This window comes from Amblyomma americanum, chromosome 1, assembly GCF_052857255.1.
Source record: "Amblyomma americanum isolate KBUSLIRL-KWMA chromosome 1, ASM5285725v1, whole genome shotgun sequence".
Classification (NCBI taxonomy): domain Eukaryota; kingdom Metazoa; phylum Arthropoda; class Arachnida; order Ixodida; family Ixodidae; genus Amblyomma; species Amblyomma americanum.
Window position 1 is genome coordinate 193,767,298 of NC_135497.1, and position 17,780 is coordinate 193,785,077.

The 17,780-nt window shown below is 49.8% G+C and overlaps 1 protein-coding gene across 1 annotated transcript; it reads left to right on the forward strand.

The window, feature by feature from the left end:
• The first annotated feature begins 10,535 nt into the window (after positions 1 to 10,535).
• On the forward strand, positions 10,536 to 15,875 carry LOC144114429 ((3R)-3-hydroxyacyl-CoA dehydrogenase-like). Its single transcript, XM_077648166.1, has 3 exons — positions 10,536 to 10,842; positions 13,872 to 14,068; positions 15,449 to 15,875. Exons 1-3 carry the CDS (start codon positions 10,692 to 10,694, stop codon positions 15,848 to 15,850), a joined length of 750 nt encoding a protein of 249 aa, XP_077504292.1. The 5' UTR covers positions 10,536 to 10,691; the 3' UTR covers positions 15,851 to 15,875.
• The last annotated feature ends 1,905 nt before the right edge of the window (positions 15,876 to 17,780 follow it).

Genomic DNA, 17,780 nt, shown 5'->3' on the forward strand with positions numbered 1-17,780 from the left:
CTACTCGCATTCCGCGCCGCGCGCATGCACAGACGGGTTTCGGCTGACGCGCGCACACCGAGTTGGCGCTTGCGGGGGTCAACATGTGACCTGTGTCGTGCACGACTCGGTGAGCACCGCTCTTAGGCATCTCGGACACCTTCTCAGGCGGCTGCCGAAGCAGAACCATCTGACGGCCCTATTCCCAAGTGTCGAATGCCAACAAATAGTGGAGTGAACGGCCGCACAGGAATCGCCTCGAATAACGCCTGTGCAAAAGTCCTTCAGTTGCCGAGCGTCAGATATCGAGACGTCCAAATAGTTCAGTCGAGCGGCGCCACTGCAGACCCTTGCATACGGCCGTGCCCATACTTAGTCGTCTTTGCGCAGGTTTACGTTCCTGAAGTCTTGCGCGGTGTATCCGTCCGTACTGCAGCTCACATGGATAACAATAACATTTGCATGTAAATGAGCTTCTTTTGTGGGGTTGAAATAGGCGAATAAATACGTTCTCCCACGCTTAACTACGGCTGACAGTCCAATTAAGCGGCCGACCCCACCCCGTGGTCGCAAGCGCTACTGAGCGCACGCCGACCGGCGGGCCTTGCTCTGAGGGAACAAAGGAACGACACGTGCCGACACAAACAAGACACGTATTGTTGCAACAGCCATAACGCCGGCTAGCGACAATATACGCTAAGGAATGGAGGTCGTCCGACTCACCAGCAAGGTTACGAGCGAATGATGAGCCCACGCTAGGGCAAGGGAGAGGATCCAAGGCTGGACGGGACGAGCTCGCGAGAAAACGTGGGAACATTTTTAGTTGCGGTAACTAGGGAGGACAATGGGTATAATGAAGGAATGATGATTCCCCATGGAAGCTCGGTCAACACGGGCTTAACGGAGCTGCGGCTATAACCAAGTAATCGCCGGCCCCCTTCAACTTCGTTATAACGAGGTTCAACTGTACTTGCATAAAAAAAAGTGTGCAAATTCTAGTCCCGGATTACACGACAATATTCGTTGCCGAGTTTCTTTGCATTAGATTGGCCCAGCACATCATTTCTACAGCAGGTAAAACATTTCTACACCCGTGTCCGAGTGTTATGTGGGTGCATCTGCAAACTTTTATGTCCCTTAATCCTTGCCCTCTCGGGTTGACTTCTCTAATTAAGCATGCAATACACTCCCACTCATGTGCTCAGTCATAGATCAGAAACGAACCCAACTGCCCCGATCTGGGCGTGCTTTGAGGCACATAAGCGCGCATACAACCGACTCCTGGAAACGTAGATCCCGCTACCCCCACAACAGTCCCTTGGTCAGCTCTGCTGGATGTTTCTAGAGCATGCTAAAAAAAGGAAATCGCCCCTGAGATGTTGCATCCGGTAGTCCTCGTCATGCTTGGGGTGTTGAGCTGCATGCGTTGGTACAAGGAGGGCGATGGTGGTAAGCGCGGTCTTATAATGGGAGTTCACGGAGCAATGAACGCCCCTTCAGCTGACTGTACCCGAACCCGTTCCTGCAATGCTGTCAATCCCACGGCGTTGTAGATCGGTACAGAGCTTTTTACAGGCCACGTGCATAGGTGAAAGCATTTTACTTTGTGTTCTCTACGTTTCATTTTTAACCCACCCTTTCAGCCAGCAGGTCGACTTCCGCATCCAGACTACAAAGTTAGCAAAGTGCACTGATGTCATGCAAACACAGAAAATATTTAGCGCCGAACGGCCATTTGCAACTGGGGGACGGCATGCGTCGCCAGGCTAGGTTTTTAAACTGTACGGCGAGCTGTGCATCTTGTTTTAACAGTAACTTTGTCTTGCTCAGAGCAAGAAAAAGGTAAGACTCACATAAATACAGTACGTACGTTGTATATTTCCTCTGAATGTCCTAAAGCATCCGGACCTCGCTATGGACCCCCTCCTACTCATTTTTCTTTTTTTTTTTGTAGTCAACCCATAGGGATCGGATACTTGCCATTCTTTCTTTAAGCTGCAGGCATTCCGCGCATTTTCACGTTTTCAAAGTGTGAGGCGGATTTAGGGCGCAGGGCCGGGCCGAGGACCGAGAAAGGCACATGCGATAAATGAACTAGAAGCACTCAAAAGACCGGGGAAGCGATACTGCCAGTGGGCCACGCTCGGTAAAGGAGACTGAGCATGCCTTGAACATTACCATGAAGTAAACAAGAGAGTACATGCAATGCCCTGGTCGACGTTAAGTCAATGGCATAGGAGACTGGCATAAGCCAAGGCATGCGTTGTACAGCAGTCTTGAGACATGCCACTCTGCGTCTCAGCGACAGGCATTCCACGCCTTTGTCGCGTTTTCACTTAATAATTGTTTACATTTCGCCCCCCAACCCTCCCACTTCGTGCCTAGCTGCACCCCCCTGAGCACCGCGCCCAGTACGGGCGCCACACCCCTCGCGCCCCCTCGTGACGCGAATTGGTGGAAGGTGCCGCAAACTGTCGCGTTGGCGTGTTTCTGTGCACGAAGCACTCGTGTACAGAAGCACAGAAAAACTTAAAACTGGTTTTTGAGAAAAGTAAATGGCGCAGTAATTGTCTCACACCTCGGTGGACACCAAGAAGGGAAGGGAGGAAGGTGGGAGTGAAAGACGATAGAGAAAAAGAGGTGCCGTAGTGGAGGGCTCCGGAATAATTTCGACCACCTAGGGATCTTTAACGTGCACTGACATATAGTTACGGGCGCCTTTGCGTTTCGCCGCCATCGAAACGAATAATAATAATAATAATAATTGGTTTTGGGGGAAAGGAAATGGCGCAGTATCTGTCTCATATATCGTTGGACACCTGAACCGCGCCGTAAGGGAAGGGATAAAGGAGGGAGTGAAAGAAGAAAGGAAGGAAGAGGTGCCGTAGTGGAGGGCTCCGGAATAATTTCGACCACCTGGGGATCTTTAACGTGCACTGACATCGCACAGCACACGGGCGCCTTAGCGTTTTTCCTCGAAACGAAGCCGCCGCGGCCGGGTTCGAGCCCGGGGGGTAAGCGGTGGTGTTTGGTAAGCACGGTGGCGTAAATCGCGGGGGGGGGGGGGGGGCACAGCATACATGCCCCCCCCCCCCCCCCCCCCCTTCCTGAGATCGTCCCGGCCTGGACTCGCGGTAGGCAAAAGGCCAAGGAGTGGCGTCGCGGAGAGGTGTTGAGCGCAGGTATTCAAGGCTTGTTGGCGCGTTTTCAGTTTCTGCGAATGACAGCAATGGTTGATGCTTTCAGCTTAGTAATTTCTCGAAGTACACGAGCTCGCGTTGGCCACGTGCGGCGTATTCAGAGAAATAGATCGCCACTGTGTATTGTATATATGGCTATCGGTAAACAGAAAGCGTTTCTGCCGTTGATTTCTACGTTAGGCATTGAATAAAATAGGAAGTTTTTGACACTATGCTCTAGCCAGAATGATCTTACTTCGGGCCAGTTGTGAGAGGAAGTGCTGGCGTTGTTTCGGCGGAGCAGACGTGCGCTCACCGTCTGCTGATACGCGTGTCGCGCTGTGCGAAAAGTGGGGACAACGTCGTGTCCCCGATCTCCTCTGTCTCGCTTAGCCGCAGGATCACGCACCAGTCAGGCCGACTTCTCTCTCCCTTGTTAAACTGGTCGATTTGGTGAAAATTTTTGATTTCTGGAATTTTCTTTCTTAGCCCTGTGTTCTTCTGTTCCGTGACGAAAAATTATAGCAAAATATTCAGTAAAATTTATAAATTACGCTTTTAGACCTGTGGTCGCCGAAAATTGTGAGGTAATTTCTTTGATTTCTTCGAGGCTTTCTTTGAGTTCAGTGCCGCATTTCTTCGACCAAAGCGCAAGTGAAGAGGCCATAAACGGGGAAATAGACGTTAAGGTTCGTTTTCTGACCTTTCACATTTTCTACGATTGGCATATCACTCGCACCTTCGTAATTTCGTAATGCATGAAAATAGAATGATTCTATTTGTCGCAAACGATTCCCGAGACATTGAGGAGTGTAATAAATCTCTCGATTTTTTTCCTACACATGAAGTGCTATGTTATTTTTGTGAGACGTTTTCATATAGCTATGCATGCATAAATACTGATCACCTAAAAAAATAAACTAATAGCGTCATCATATAGAACAGGGCTTTGTGAACATGCTAGCATAAAAAAAAAAATGCGCACTTTCTACTCAATTATTTAAGACCTTGGGGTGACTTGACGAGGGTGTTAATTATAATTGCCCAGGAGCTGCACCAGGTATAGTTAAAAATAAAACGCATTACTGGAACTAGCGTAGCAATTTCACATTTGCGCCAAATTTAGTTACATATCGCATGCATAAATTTTTAATCGGTTTTTGTGGAAAGGAAATGGCGCAGTATCTGTCTCATATATCGTTGTACACCTGAACCGCGCGTAAAGGAAGGGATAAAGGAGGGAGTGAAAGAAGAAAGGAAGAAGGTGGTACCGTAGTGGAGGGCTCCGGAATAATTATGACTACCTGGGGATCTTTAACGTGCACTGACATCGCACAGCACACGGGTGCCTTAGCGTTTTTCCTCCATAAAAACGCAGCAGCTGCGGTCGGGTTCGAACACGGGTACTCCGGATCAGTAGCCGAGCGCCCTAACCACTGAGCCACTGCGGCGGGTAATGCATAAATAACGAAGGAACTTTTCACAGCCGCGTCCCCTCTCAGTCTCGCCACGTGTCTGTCAGTAGCAAGGCTGCGGCTGCTTCTTTCCAAACAAGCTTCGCGATCATGGACTACATCATGAAACATGACACATGCATGATGCAATGAAAAAGCATATCTTTTAGCACATGGTACGCTATTCTAAGCACACCAACGCGACCGCGCAAGATTTACACAACTAACCAGACTTCTTTCTTCTTGAGTCAAATAATTACGTAGGTCCTTTCAAAAAAACCCTTTCAAGTAAATAAATGCCATAAAACGCGCCATTAAAACATGGTGTGCTATTAACAAAAGAACGCATATTCCTTGGGGGCGAGTGAACCTGCCGGCGCCCCGTGCACTCCGGCTCAAGGTGATAAATACGTGTGCAGCTACATATGTCTTTTTTTCCTTGCGCAATTATCAGCCTACTATCCTGATGTTCAGGTGAATGAACGCAGTAACTTGCGTGCTATTAAGTGCATTGAGTGGCAGTGCCGATCGACTCCCAGACTTCGCGCTTTACTACTGCGGCCCATTCCCTGTTAGACAGTTCCCTAATGTGGCATTTATGTGCGAGAAACCTATCGAGGCTAATTTAAATTTGCTTTTATGCTACTACGCGAATCCAACAGCGACGCAGGTGGCCAATAGACAAGCGTCAGGCCGTGACGTCAAAGAGATGCGGCGGCGCTGGCGCCAGCAGTGACTTTCGTTGTGTAGGCAAAAAGCGGGACCTTAATTCCGCATTGGGTGCGCCACGCTTGCGTGTTTTTGGGCACAATTCACGGCGTGCCGACAAATTGTGGTGCGGTTGGTTAAGCCGCAATGCAGAATAAAGGAAGCGGCATAAGTTTCCACAAGTTTAATGCAGTCAGCGCGAACGCGACGGGCAGGGGCCGAGGAGCAAGACAATTGTTCGGCGACGAATCGGCTTCGCGACTGTTTATTACCGCCGAGCTCATGGGTTATTACGCCGAGCTCGTTTCAACCATTGGGCTATTACATTGCGTTTCTACATTCAAATCTAATAAGTTATTGGTTCGTGTCTCTGACTTCGCATCGTTGCTGTTCGGTCGCATGGTGAACAGTGCAAAAATCAACGCCTGCAACTCGTTCCCATTCTGTCATGCTCTCAGCGTAAGTTTAGGTACGATATGCCGTGTGCTTGGGATCGTAAGTTGAACGCAGGGGGCCATTTTCATATGCTTATCACCCGGACAACGTCCCGAGCATCACTTCGCGCAAGAAAAAAGACAAAAAGCTGCCGCCAGTCACCTTCAGCGTTTACATCGTGCCGCGCTTGAAGAAGCACCGGACTACGCACGACGGTTTTTTTCTCTGTTTTCATTTTCGCGAATTGGAACAAGCGTATGTGTCGTTTCAACACCGGTCCAACGACGCTAGGATATCGACAAAGTCGCGCTGTGTGATTTCCCAAATTATTTGAATTTTCGCATTGTATAGGTCGATCAGAACCTGCAGCGAATACAGCAAATTCCACGCCAAAAGCCACTCCGATCAAGAAGAATGCGCACGCATGAATAAATTCTAAAATAAGCAAATATTTATAGCTTAGTGGAGAGAGCGTAAATTTCGTTTGGAGCTCGAGGAAAACGTCTATGCATGCGCTCGTGGAGCTCTCGGATCGCATTTGCCTTGTTCAAAGCAGCTCGCGACGAAAATAGGAAGCACATTACAAGGTTCGTCGTGTGACAAAGCTGATTTCCGTCGTGCATCACGTTGTCCTACCTTGCACTAGCAATCGGATATGCTTGATCGGCCCATAAGTTGAGAACTGTGGACGATTAGTTGCTCCCCATACCTCGCGCTTTCACCCGACGCAGCGCTGCGCCTACTAATTCCGTCTGGCGAACAGGCTGAAAAAGTGCAGAGCTACTCTCCGAATATCAACAAAAATGTTTCTAACCGCAAGCGACGCGTACGCTTAATAATTGGTTTTTGGGGGAAAGGAAATGGCGCAGTATGTCTCATATATCGTTGGACACCTGAACCGGGCCGTAAGGGAAGGGATAAAGGAGGGAGTAAAAGAAGAAAGGAAGAAGAGGTGCCGTAGTGGAGGGCTCCGGAATAATTTCGACCACCTGGGGATCTTTAACGTGCACTGACATCGCACAGCACTCGGGCGCCTTAGCGTTTTTCCTCCATATAAACGCAGCCGCCGCGGTCGGGTTCGAACCCGGGAAATCCGGATCCGTAGTCGAGCGCCCCAACCACTGAGCCACCGCGGCGGGGCAAAAACGACGACGACGCGTACGCTTAATTTGAAATATTCGCATACACAAGTTGGTTTCGAAGGCAGCTTCGCTTGGCGCAGTATAGGCGTGCTAAAGTGTCCTCTTCTAGTACACTTTAGGCGTGCTGCGTTTTGCTTACACCCCGCGTCGCTGCCGAACGCAGCGCCACCTTTGTTTATAACCATGACGCAGCGCGCCAGCATGATGCAGCCGACAGTAGCTGCGGTAGCCACGGGTATGCCTACCATGCGAAAGTCGCTACTGACATCAGCTCCACCGCATCTTCGTGACGTCGCGTGGTGAAGGAGGTCCATACAATAATAATAATAATAATTGGTTTTGGGGGAAAGGAAATGGCGCAGTATCTGTCTCATATATCGTTGGACACCTGAACCGCGCCGTACGGGAAGGAATACAGGAGGGAGTGAAAGAAGAAAGGAAGAGAGAGCTAGGTGCCGTAGTGGCGGGCTCCGGAATAATTTCGACCACCTGGGGATCTTTAACGTGCACTGACATCGCACAGCACACGGGCGCCTTAGCGTTTTTCCTCCATAAAAACGCAGCCGCCGCGGTCGGGTTCGAACCCGGGAACTCCGGGGTCCATACAAGCAGCATACGCGACAAGGGGAAGTCGCGGGAGCGAGTAGGTCCCTTCCCTTCCACAGAATGGCTCAAAAACATACCATGACTACGTATGATTGTGTTTAGTTTAAATTCAAGCCTCTGCTTTTCTGACATCGAGTCAATCTGTGGGACAGATGATAAAGGCTATAGTCCTGCGCGTTCGAGAGTCAGCACCACGCAATCTCTCGAAGCTTTCTTCGGGGTCCTTCTCTTGTTCGGACGTGGCGAACTTTTTAACGGTGCTCGAGGCAGGCGCTGACAGATGCAAGTCTCCTTGGTGGCATGCATTAAAGTACTTCATATCAGCTGGCCATCTTTATTTTTAAAAAGGAAACAAGTAAAGCACATTGAGCAAAGTCTACCGCCGTCACTTTCATTTGCTTAAAACTGCCCGTCCGATTATAAAATTGCGAATGTCCCTTCCACCATCTCCGGCCCACGCTTCCTATGAGCCCAAAATAAAGGAACACGGAGACTGACTATATAACCTATAGCAATTAAGAAAGCGATGCTGGTTAAAAATGCTGTAGAAATAGCTCAGCTAGCCGCTGAACTGGATTGCTTAAACAGCACAACGCAGGCTTTAGGTTAGAGGAAAGCTACAACACATAACTTTATACTCGGCGTTATAAGTCTGCATAGGCCGGTATATAGACTGGGCCCATCCCTACGCCGGCATTTCGGTCCAGACTCCGAACCCAACCGCGGCCCACGGTTTCATGACGTAACTTCGCTCTTAAAATAGAGAGAGAAATACAACAATTAAGCAGTAAACAGACGTGTAGCAGCTGGAAATTTTGCAGAAACAAGAAGCGCAAAATCTGGTTCGTACCAGCGATAAGTGCCTACTCAAGCTGTGCACATGCTAAAAAATCGGGTTATAAACATCCTTTACAGTGGCTCGTGAGGCAACAGTTTAAGGAGAGAAATTTCTAAAAACGACGGCTTTAGCGCTAGCGTAACCTGTTCCGCCCGTAAGCACTACGGTGCTTAGCGTCCTAGCGCATATGAGCGCATTGTTATTGACCTATAGCTTTACTATACATGGCGAGGAGACTTCGTACATCAGTGAGAAATATGGAATCATATTGTTTTCAAATAAAGAGAGAGCTCCCCTTCGAGCAGGGCTGGTAGCTTTATGAAGGACCACATTCGCATGGGTTAAGCGAAAGTTGTCCGAAAATACAGTGTTTTCTATTAGTCAGCTTTTCATAGGTCAAGAACGCAGGGTAAGATAACATTCTACTCAAGTGAAAAGCATCCACCGTTCAACAATGCGGCATATCCGCATTCAGCTGTGTGCATGGAACACTATGCACGGTTTGTACATCGATGATATACAGCGCATGCTGATAACAGCTGATGGCGACGTTCCGGCTCGGATATCTTTGTTCGCCACTGTGGAAATGATTAAGGCCATATGTGGATGGGACTGACGGCGGAGTGCATCGGAATTTGCTTCCGTAAAGCATGCATGGTTTATGGGCCAATAAACGACTGAAAACGCTGTTGAATATCCGCGTGATTAGATACATGTGGGTTATTAACAAACTTTGTCGGTGCTTATATGGCTGGACATAATTTCTCCTGGGATATGGCTTCGTGAGGTACGGATCACGGCGCCGGCACTGAAAGTGGCACACTGACGAAGCCATTTCACTCGAAGTACCACCAATCTTCAACTGCCAAGTATCTGATGACGAGGAGGCCGGACCTGCCACTGGTTGCCGTGAACGCTTTGACCGCTATTAGTTTAATCGTGTGCTTAAAGCAGCTTGTTGCTTGGCTTCGGCGAGAAATATACGTGTAACCGCTCTTCAGAGTTTGGAAAGCGCCGTAATATGATATGAAAGCGGCGTGATCTGAGAAACAAACGCCGGCTTCGTCGAACTTTGTAATTCTGACTGTAAAATGCAAAGTCCCCCTACGACCCTCGGATCGATACAACGAACGCAAACGGCGCGACGGTCAGGTTCGTTTTAAGTGGGCTCGACTGTAATCACTTTGGTTCAGAACTGCTTGTTGCTGAGAAGTGCCAATGGTCTGGCCCGTTATTCTGTCTGGTGAGTTGGCGCGCAAGCCTATATATATAGCTGCTAATTCTGAAATAAAAATGGATATTGTCATGTTCGCTGGCCAAGTGACGCAGCAGCCCTTGCCTCCTTCGCGCATAAAGCCTGTCGCTTCTAAGAAATTTAGCATGGGCTGGCCGCTTCCAAGAAAACAGCACGGCGTCTTCCCAACGACACCCGACCCCTACGGCCCCGTCGAATGACGCACTCCCCATTCCCTCTGATCGCCTGTACTCCCACTGCACCGGAAGTGGTTTCTTTTACCCCCACCCCCCATCTCTCTCTCCCCTTTATGCAATAAACACTTTGTCTCCACCAGCAACCGTGTTGAGAGCTCCTCGCTCGCGGGGCTCCCACGGCCCGAACTAACACCAACCTTAACAGATATAGTGACGCGCCATGGTTCGCGAAGCCATATAGCAATGCTGCAGCACCCGTTTAACCGCATGACCTATATCTCGAGCAGCTTTGCCTGAGCGTTTGCTCAGAAAGTACACTTGCTGTGCACACCCGTTTTTGTTTTTGTCGGCTGAACATTCGTTAAACAGTTAGATCAGCTCACCGCACTTAGAGCCTCCTGCTATTAGCTGCTTCTCATCATTCCTGTTCGGTTAAGCGAGCCGATGGAGTTGATTGGAGCGCGGAATAGCAGTGCTTGCACCGTCTGAGGCAGCCTTATATCACCCGAATCGTTTAAACCCATTCTTCTTTTTTGGGTGGGAGGAGGTAGTAGGATGCAGCTATTAGCAGCGCACCCATTCCTTTACACAATTCATAATTCCCGCTCGTTGTCCCTTATAAAATGGCGAGGCAAACGTCCGCAAGGCACGCGGGCGCACACGGGATGACGCGACGCAAGCGCCGCAAGCTCCGACATCAGCCGTCGGCCGTTCGCGCGTTCACGTCGTTCACGTTTAGTTTGTTCGCGCATGCGTGATAGCCGACTGGCAAACGCCGATGCACGTGCCAAACCTCGAACTCGGTGACAGCAGCGAAGCAATTCGCGTAGTGAAGCTCTCTAGCAGAATAATTCCTCCGCTTCTAGCGATTGTGAATTAGACAAGTGAAGCATACAGCGTCACGCCGGCGTTGGGCAACATGTCTTTAACCGGCCGCTTGGCAGCAGTCACTGGAGGAGCGAGCGGTATAGGCAAAGCGGTTTGCTTCGCATTAGCGAGGGAAGGCGCCGCCGTCGTAGTGGGCGATATCAATTTCGACGGAGCAGTAGAGATAGCCACTGCGCTTCCAGGTGAGTGATGCTAATTCTGCTCAATATTGCTACATGAGTATAATGTTTGTAACTAGAATAATCAGTTGTGTTTTTGTTAATGAAGAGGCCGCGACCTCTGGCGTCCAGTCCGAAGGGCCGGATGAATTCCGAGGCGCGAATATTTAAAGAAGCTTGCTGGCAAGTTCATTTGGTATCTCTCTTGATGACAGAATGTACTACAGCTTCTGTCAAGCACCTTCCGTACCCCTTAATTAAGAGAGATGTAAAGTGCCATCTTTGGTATATCTCACGCGGATAGTTCCATTTTGTGTGCGTATCCGAAACCGCTCTTATAAGCGCTACTCGGTTTTTTTACTTGGGTCAACAACTGCAGTATTTTGTCGCTGTTGGCGGAGCACGCGAAACAACAAGAGCCCGATCAGTGATTATGCTGTTTAGCAAAAAAAAAAATTCAAATTCGACTTGTTCCGTACTGCATTGTAACCGCCCTACGTCCAGGGTTGACGCAACGAGTAGGCTTCACAAGCTTGCGTGGGTGCTCACGCCTGCCCACGGCACTCAGGCAAGTTTTCAACTGATGCCTCAATTCCTTGAACCCTGGACCACAGCTCCGTCTTTCGCCTTGCCTACCGCGACGTGAAGCGACTTTGCTATGTCATTTCTGGTCCGCCGTTAACATCACAAACGACTCCTAATTCCATATTGGTATGCCAGACAACCTTGCCGGTAGCCGCCCTGCCTACGGCGACGTGAAGTAACTTCTCTATCCGAACTAACTCAAAACCTCGTCAGATGTCCCCAAAATAATCCACAATAAGCTGCTGGCCCGATAGACGCGGTTTCGATCCCGGCCGCGGCGGTAGTATTTCGATAGAGGCGAAATTCCAGAGGCCCGTGTGCTGTGCGATTGTCAGTGCACGTTAAAGAGCCCCAGGTGGTCGGAATTATCCGGAGCCCTTCACTACGGCGTCACTCATAGCCTGAGTCGCTTTGGGACGTTAAACCCCCATAAACCAAACCAAACCTAATCCACAATAACATTTGGAATCTCCCCAGGAGGTGCTCGTTTTCCCCGAACGCATGCAAAAACGTTACCCAACCAATTGTGTCCAAAAAAGTGCGTCCCAGGGAAGGTCCCGAAAGGTTACTTCGTAATTTGTCAGTTCTGATTTGACGCATTGCGTTCTTTTTGATGACGATCATGAGGATGATTATTTAGCATGAGGTCATCGCATAGGTCATGCGTGCAATATTTGATGCTGCGCGCACAGCTGCGTGCACCGTTAGTTTTATGTTCTCAATGTACTCAGTGTGTTGAAATGAAGACAAGCAGCAGACGCTGTATGGGCTGTGTAAAGCACACTATAGCGCTACGGCATCGCCATATAAGGATGGCCACTTCATCCCAATACTTTAGGTTTTCTCCAGTTCTAAGACATCTTAAAAAATTAAGCAACAAGACCATAACACAAGCTGAAAGTTGATCAAGACACCTTGGCCAAACATTCCGAGAATTATAAAAGCATGGATAAACAATAGCAAACGTATAATAATAATAATAATAATTGGTTGTTGGGGAAGGAAATGGCGCAGTATCTGTCACATCTCGGCGGACACCTCAGCCGCGCCGTAAGAGAAGGGATAAAGGAGAGACTGAGAGAAGAAAGGAAGAAAGAGGCGCCGCAGTGGAGGGCTCCGGATTAATTTCGACCACCTGGGGATCTTTAACGAGCACTGACATCGCGCAGCACACGGGCGCCTTTGCGTTTCGCCTCCATCGAAACGCGGCCGCCGCTGTCGGGGTCGAAGCAACGTAAAATCTCCTATCTGCAGTGTACGCACGTCCTGCCTTTTTGTCTTGGTCCCCAAACTGCCCTTTACATACAGCAAATGTATGTAAAGAGCAGTTTGGGAGACCAAGACAAAAAGGCAAGACGGGCGTACACTGCAGATAGGAGATTGTAGGACGCGGATTTCGTAAAAATTGAAGCCTCGATCGCACTCAGGTAGAGACTCGCACGAGTCTCGGAGCAAGCTTCAGCGACTGGAAACAGAAAAAAAAGATCGTTTAATCCAGCCTCTTCCGGGACCTGCAATGACAAAAAAATGACCTGTCAGCGATTATATTATAGTTTTTCTAGTGGATCGCGTGACTAAATCATCGACTTGACGTCACAGTCGTCGTTCGGTCGATGAAACCGAAACCGGAGCAGTGGCAAGAAGAAATTCAATTATAAATTATTTAGCGGTCGTACACGAATACCACAGGGTGCTCCATGTATAGGAATGCCTAACGCATCGTTTGAAAGAAGAAAATATGCAAGCAAAAATTTGGAATCTATAGTTCTTTGAAGGAATTACACTTTGTGGATTGCTGCACAGTCGCTTGTTCATCGCTACTATACTTATTACTGCTTCTGAAATACCCGCGGCGTCCGAAAGTTCAGTGTCCAGTGGCGGCTTCTCCGGATCCAATGATTCTTAGCGCCCTTCGCTGCGTCACATGTTTGACCGTATAGCCTTGGTAATTTGATTCGCAGACGCTGGGGATTTTTAAAGGGTGCGTTCATGAATCAGGAGGTGGCCAAGTACTACGCCAGGTGTGTCAACTCCTGTTTTCCTGAATGGGCGGGTTTTCCCGCTGTTCCTTCTGTGAGCCTCTCTGGGCTGTTGTGTGCGCCCCGCGCTAGTGCGGTGGAAGCGGCAGCGGAACCGGTTTGCAACAGCCTGGAGAAGAGGCGCTTCAACATCCTTCTCGCCCGATGGAAAGGTATTCGGCTCTGTTTGCCAGGATCAGCCTATTTTTTTTATATAGGCATCGTTGTTCCCTCAACACGCGTTTTTTTTTCTTTTTCGAAACCCGTTGCTGTGTGAACCATGGGCCTCCAGATACTATTTCTTAAGTCTCAGAAGGTTGCCCAATGGATGTGGCATGGAGATATCGGGCCGGAGTTTCTGAACTTGTACAAAGGAGTAAACTCCCTCACATCGCCCAAGTGCTGGTTGGCCAGTGGCATGGTGAAGATCTGTGCTCGGATTTTGTGCAGGTGTGGGGCACCCTCACCAGGCGTTCAAGGTAGATGTCTCCAGCGGAGAGAGCGTCGCGGCCTTCTTCGCGGCCATAACGAAGACGTGCACGCTGCCGCTGAGCGTGGCGGTCAGCTGCGCGGGAATTCTCAAGCCGGCCGCGTTGGTGGACATGTCCGAAGAATTCTTCGACGAAGTCATGGGCGTCAACTTCAAGGTTCGCTGATGTCATGTAGGCATCAAGCGCGCTTCTGTGGAAACATCGGCTGTCCTATACTCTGAACGCGCTTTGCGTACGCTCGCGAACCGATACGAAAGTTGCTGGTTGTGTCTGAAATGAAACGGAGTGATTAGCGCTTCCCGGCGGACGCGTGACTTGCTTTTCCGTAAAAGCGACCATCTACAGGGCAGACTGTATTGAAGATTTTTGTCTGATCAATGAGGCACCTGCCTGACTATCTTAGGTATTGTTTTCCACAAGACAGGGGAATGCGATATACTATATACTACAATTCCCTGAGAGCACTGGGAGTACTTTATTTGGCGTACGATCTGACCATTTTGATTTTTTTTTTCTCTTGCCTGTCTCGCGCGCAAATACTTCTCTCCTTATTAGACGCCGTACAAATGATCCTGACGCCGTGCCTCTTGGCAGTCTTCATAAAATTGTGGTTCAGCAGCTGCTCGTGCTGAACAACCGCGAAATTTTTGTCATTGGTAGCAGCTTCAGGCCCGGTTTCAATTTCTCTGACCCACTTAATTTTCAGCACAAGGATTTCTGCTATATATGCTGCAAAGCATCGTCCCAGGGAATCCTGCTTCCACAAGCCTGTAGCCATCTGTCGCAGATAGCTTTGCTCCATCTGATGTTGACACGACTTGTTTACAGCTAAAAATGATATGCGATGGAGCGCTTTCATGCAGTTAAGCCTAACAAGACCACTTTCAAACTGCTTAGACCATAAATTTACGCAGGGTTGCCTCGTATGGGCGCCAAATTTTCGCATACTGTAGCCCTCCTTCCAATTTTCTGTGCTTTTGCCCTCCTTTTTTTTTAATTGACAGTTTTAACGCCATAAACCGAGTATGACGTGCGAAAGCACTTGGTTTCGAACCAGCTTGACTACATATTGCCTATTATCTTAGTGTCCTTCGAATTCGCTTGACTCTTGCCTAGACATTGCCTTACATTGTCCTTAGACAATTTCTTTTAAACCAAATTTTTTTAGACCTTCCCCTATATCCACACCGTATCCATGTAATTTCATCTCAAAGGTCAGAGATCAAAGGTCGAGGCTTCAGAGAGCCATCGGCTTTTCCAGGATAGCTAGGGATATGTAATGCGTTCGAGAGGACATGCCTCTTCCTGAGGTTCATATCCATTTTAATGCGAATCCATTTTAATCCGAACGGATTAAAATGGATATAAACCCCAGGAAGAGGCGTGTCCTCTCTTCCCCTTCCGCGCGCCTACGTATGCTGAGACTGGTACGTATACCTACACACCCGCCCGCACACGCAGACATGAAGCATGTGTGATGTTTCGTTCAAGCAGAGCCTCGTTTTCTGCCAACGTAAGCAAGATGCGCACGCGCAGGGCACGTTCCTGTTCTGCCGGGACGCAGTGCGGGCCATGCAAGCGGCTCGGGTGTCCGACGGCACGCTGGTGACTGTGGCGAGCAATTGGGCGCGCAGCGGGTCGCCCCGCTACAGTGCGTACGCGGCCTCCAAAGCTGCCATGGTGGCTTTCACCAAGTCGCTGGCGCTCGAGCTGGCGGCGCAGGCCGTGCGCTGCAACTGCGTGCTGCCCAGCTACACGGACACGCCCATGACGGCTGGCAACAGCGCGCAGGACAAGGCGCGCGACGCAGCGAAGTCTGCGCTGAACCGCGCAGCGCGACCGGAGGAAGTGGCCGACGTCGTCGCCTTCCTGTGCGGGCCCCGGAGCTCCTACGTCAACGGGAGCGCAATCGACATCAATGGAGGCGCTGTCGTATGAAATAAAGTCATAAATCCAAGTAGTGCACGCCGGAAAGTAAGACTTCTTTGCACAGAGACGTGATGGCCGAGGTCCGTAGCTTGTAGCGCATGCAGTGGTGCCTCTGCAGCACTGCTGCCGGTGCTATTAGTTGGTAATGATGGTGGCGAAAGCTGTCATTGGTAATTACGGTGGGGTGGGATTAAAGGAGTCCCTTGGCCTGGGCGGCAGCCCAGGCACAGCTGACGATCTCCTTCTGCAAAGCAGAGTCCGAGGTAAGTAGCAAGGCCTCCCACTGTTCGTTTGTGCAAGTATTCTGTTGGGGGTGCAGTATTTCGCGTTGTGTTGCGATTCAAAATGGAATGGATACATGTTTGAAGCAAAGAATCGGAACTAGCTTTCATTTTCTGTCCGCATCACGCACACGCCTCGCGATTTTCAACGAATTATGTACCTTCATGCATTTCCCGTTGATTACGGGACGTCGACTACCTCCTTTTTGTGTGTGTCGTGCAGAGGGAGGGTGGGGGTTATGGTCAGGTTTAACAGTAAGGCGAGGTTTTGGTTTGGTTGGGTTTTAACGTCCCAAAGCGACTCAGGCTATGAGGGACGCCGTAGTGAAGGGCTCCGGAAATTTCGACCACCTGGGGTTCTTTAACGTGCACTGACATCGCACAGCACACGGGCCTCTAGAATTTCGCCTTCATAGAAATTACGCCGCCGCGGCCGGGATCGAACCCGCGTCTTTCGGGTTAACAGCCGAGCGCCGTAACTACTGAGCCACCGCGGCGGGTGGTAAGGCGAGGTTAACTTGAATGCACGATACGTCCGTGATTAAATGGTTATGTTCTAAAAAATATCTGCTCTTTCCATATATTACAACGAAAGGTTGCCCGAATGGTCTGATCAGTCATCTGCCATGTCTGTACGCATGATTGAAGGGTCCCAGGATGGGTCCGGTACTTTGGGGCCATCGGCTTTGGTGATAGCTTCCTGCTCGTCTCAGAATGGCCGCCCGGACACTGCGGCATCACATGCGGGAAATCGCCGCACGGACGAAGCCGCCCGATCTGCCCACAACGATGGTCTTCATGTTACCACCCCTGCCTCAAGGGTTGAGGCAGAGACCAAGTTTTCCATGTTTGCGTAGGAGCGTATACACTTGACGCATGAAATTCGGGCCAGTTTTTCGACCGAAGCCTCCCTTTTCTAGACCCTGGACTACATCTGTCTTCCGCCTTGCATAGCGCGACGTGAAGCAACTTCGATGTGTCGTCTGTGGCTTGGTCTAAAATGTCGGTACTAGTTCCTTAACGTCATGGCTGACCGCCCTGCCTGTGGCACTTGTGGGTGGGTTGAGAATAACATGTTGTTTGTGAGTGTCGTGTGTTGCGCAGCGAAGAACAAACGCTGTGCTGTACTCTTGGCTTGGAGGTTTGCAAAACGCTGTTTCGATTCCTGACAACGTCACGCTTGCGCGAAACATTGCGACTTTACAGCATGCAAGTCCTTACCTGACTCTCTTGTTCCTCACCTCATCCATCTCTCTCCTTTCTCCCTGCCTCACCCCATCTTTCTCTTCTGGTTAAACTTCCTGCCTTTTTTTTTTCTAGCTGTCTCTGCCTTTTTACGAACATGTTGCGAAACTTTTACTTCCAAGAGAAATCAAGGCACGCAGGCCCCCTGGGTCCCCACTCATGGTCTGAACGTTCATGTGGTGTTGATCCACGACGTGTGCAACCCGGCTGGCGGCGAGTCCTCCCAGGTTCGGAGGGACACCGGCCCAGCAGTGAGTGGGGACGCCGGGCAGGATAGGAGAATGGGTGGCCTTGGGCAGGGAGCGCTTATGCCTGGCGGTTAGTTCCGCATGGTTGCGCGTTGAGTTTTACGGGACGCGAAGTTTTTTATGGCCCCCAACAATACACAACTTGTTCCCAGGGATATTTGTTGA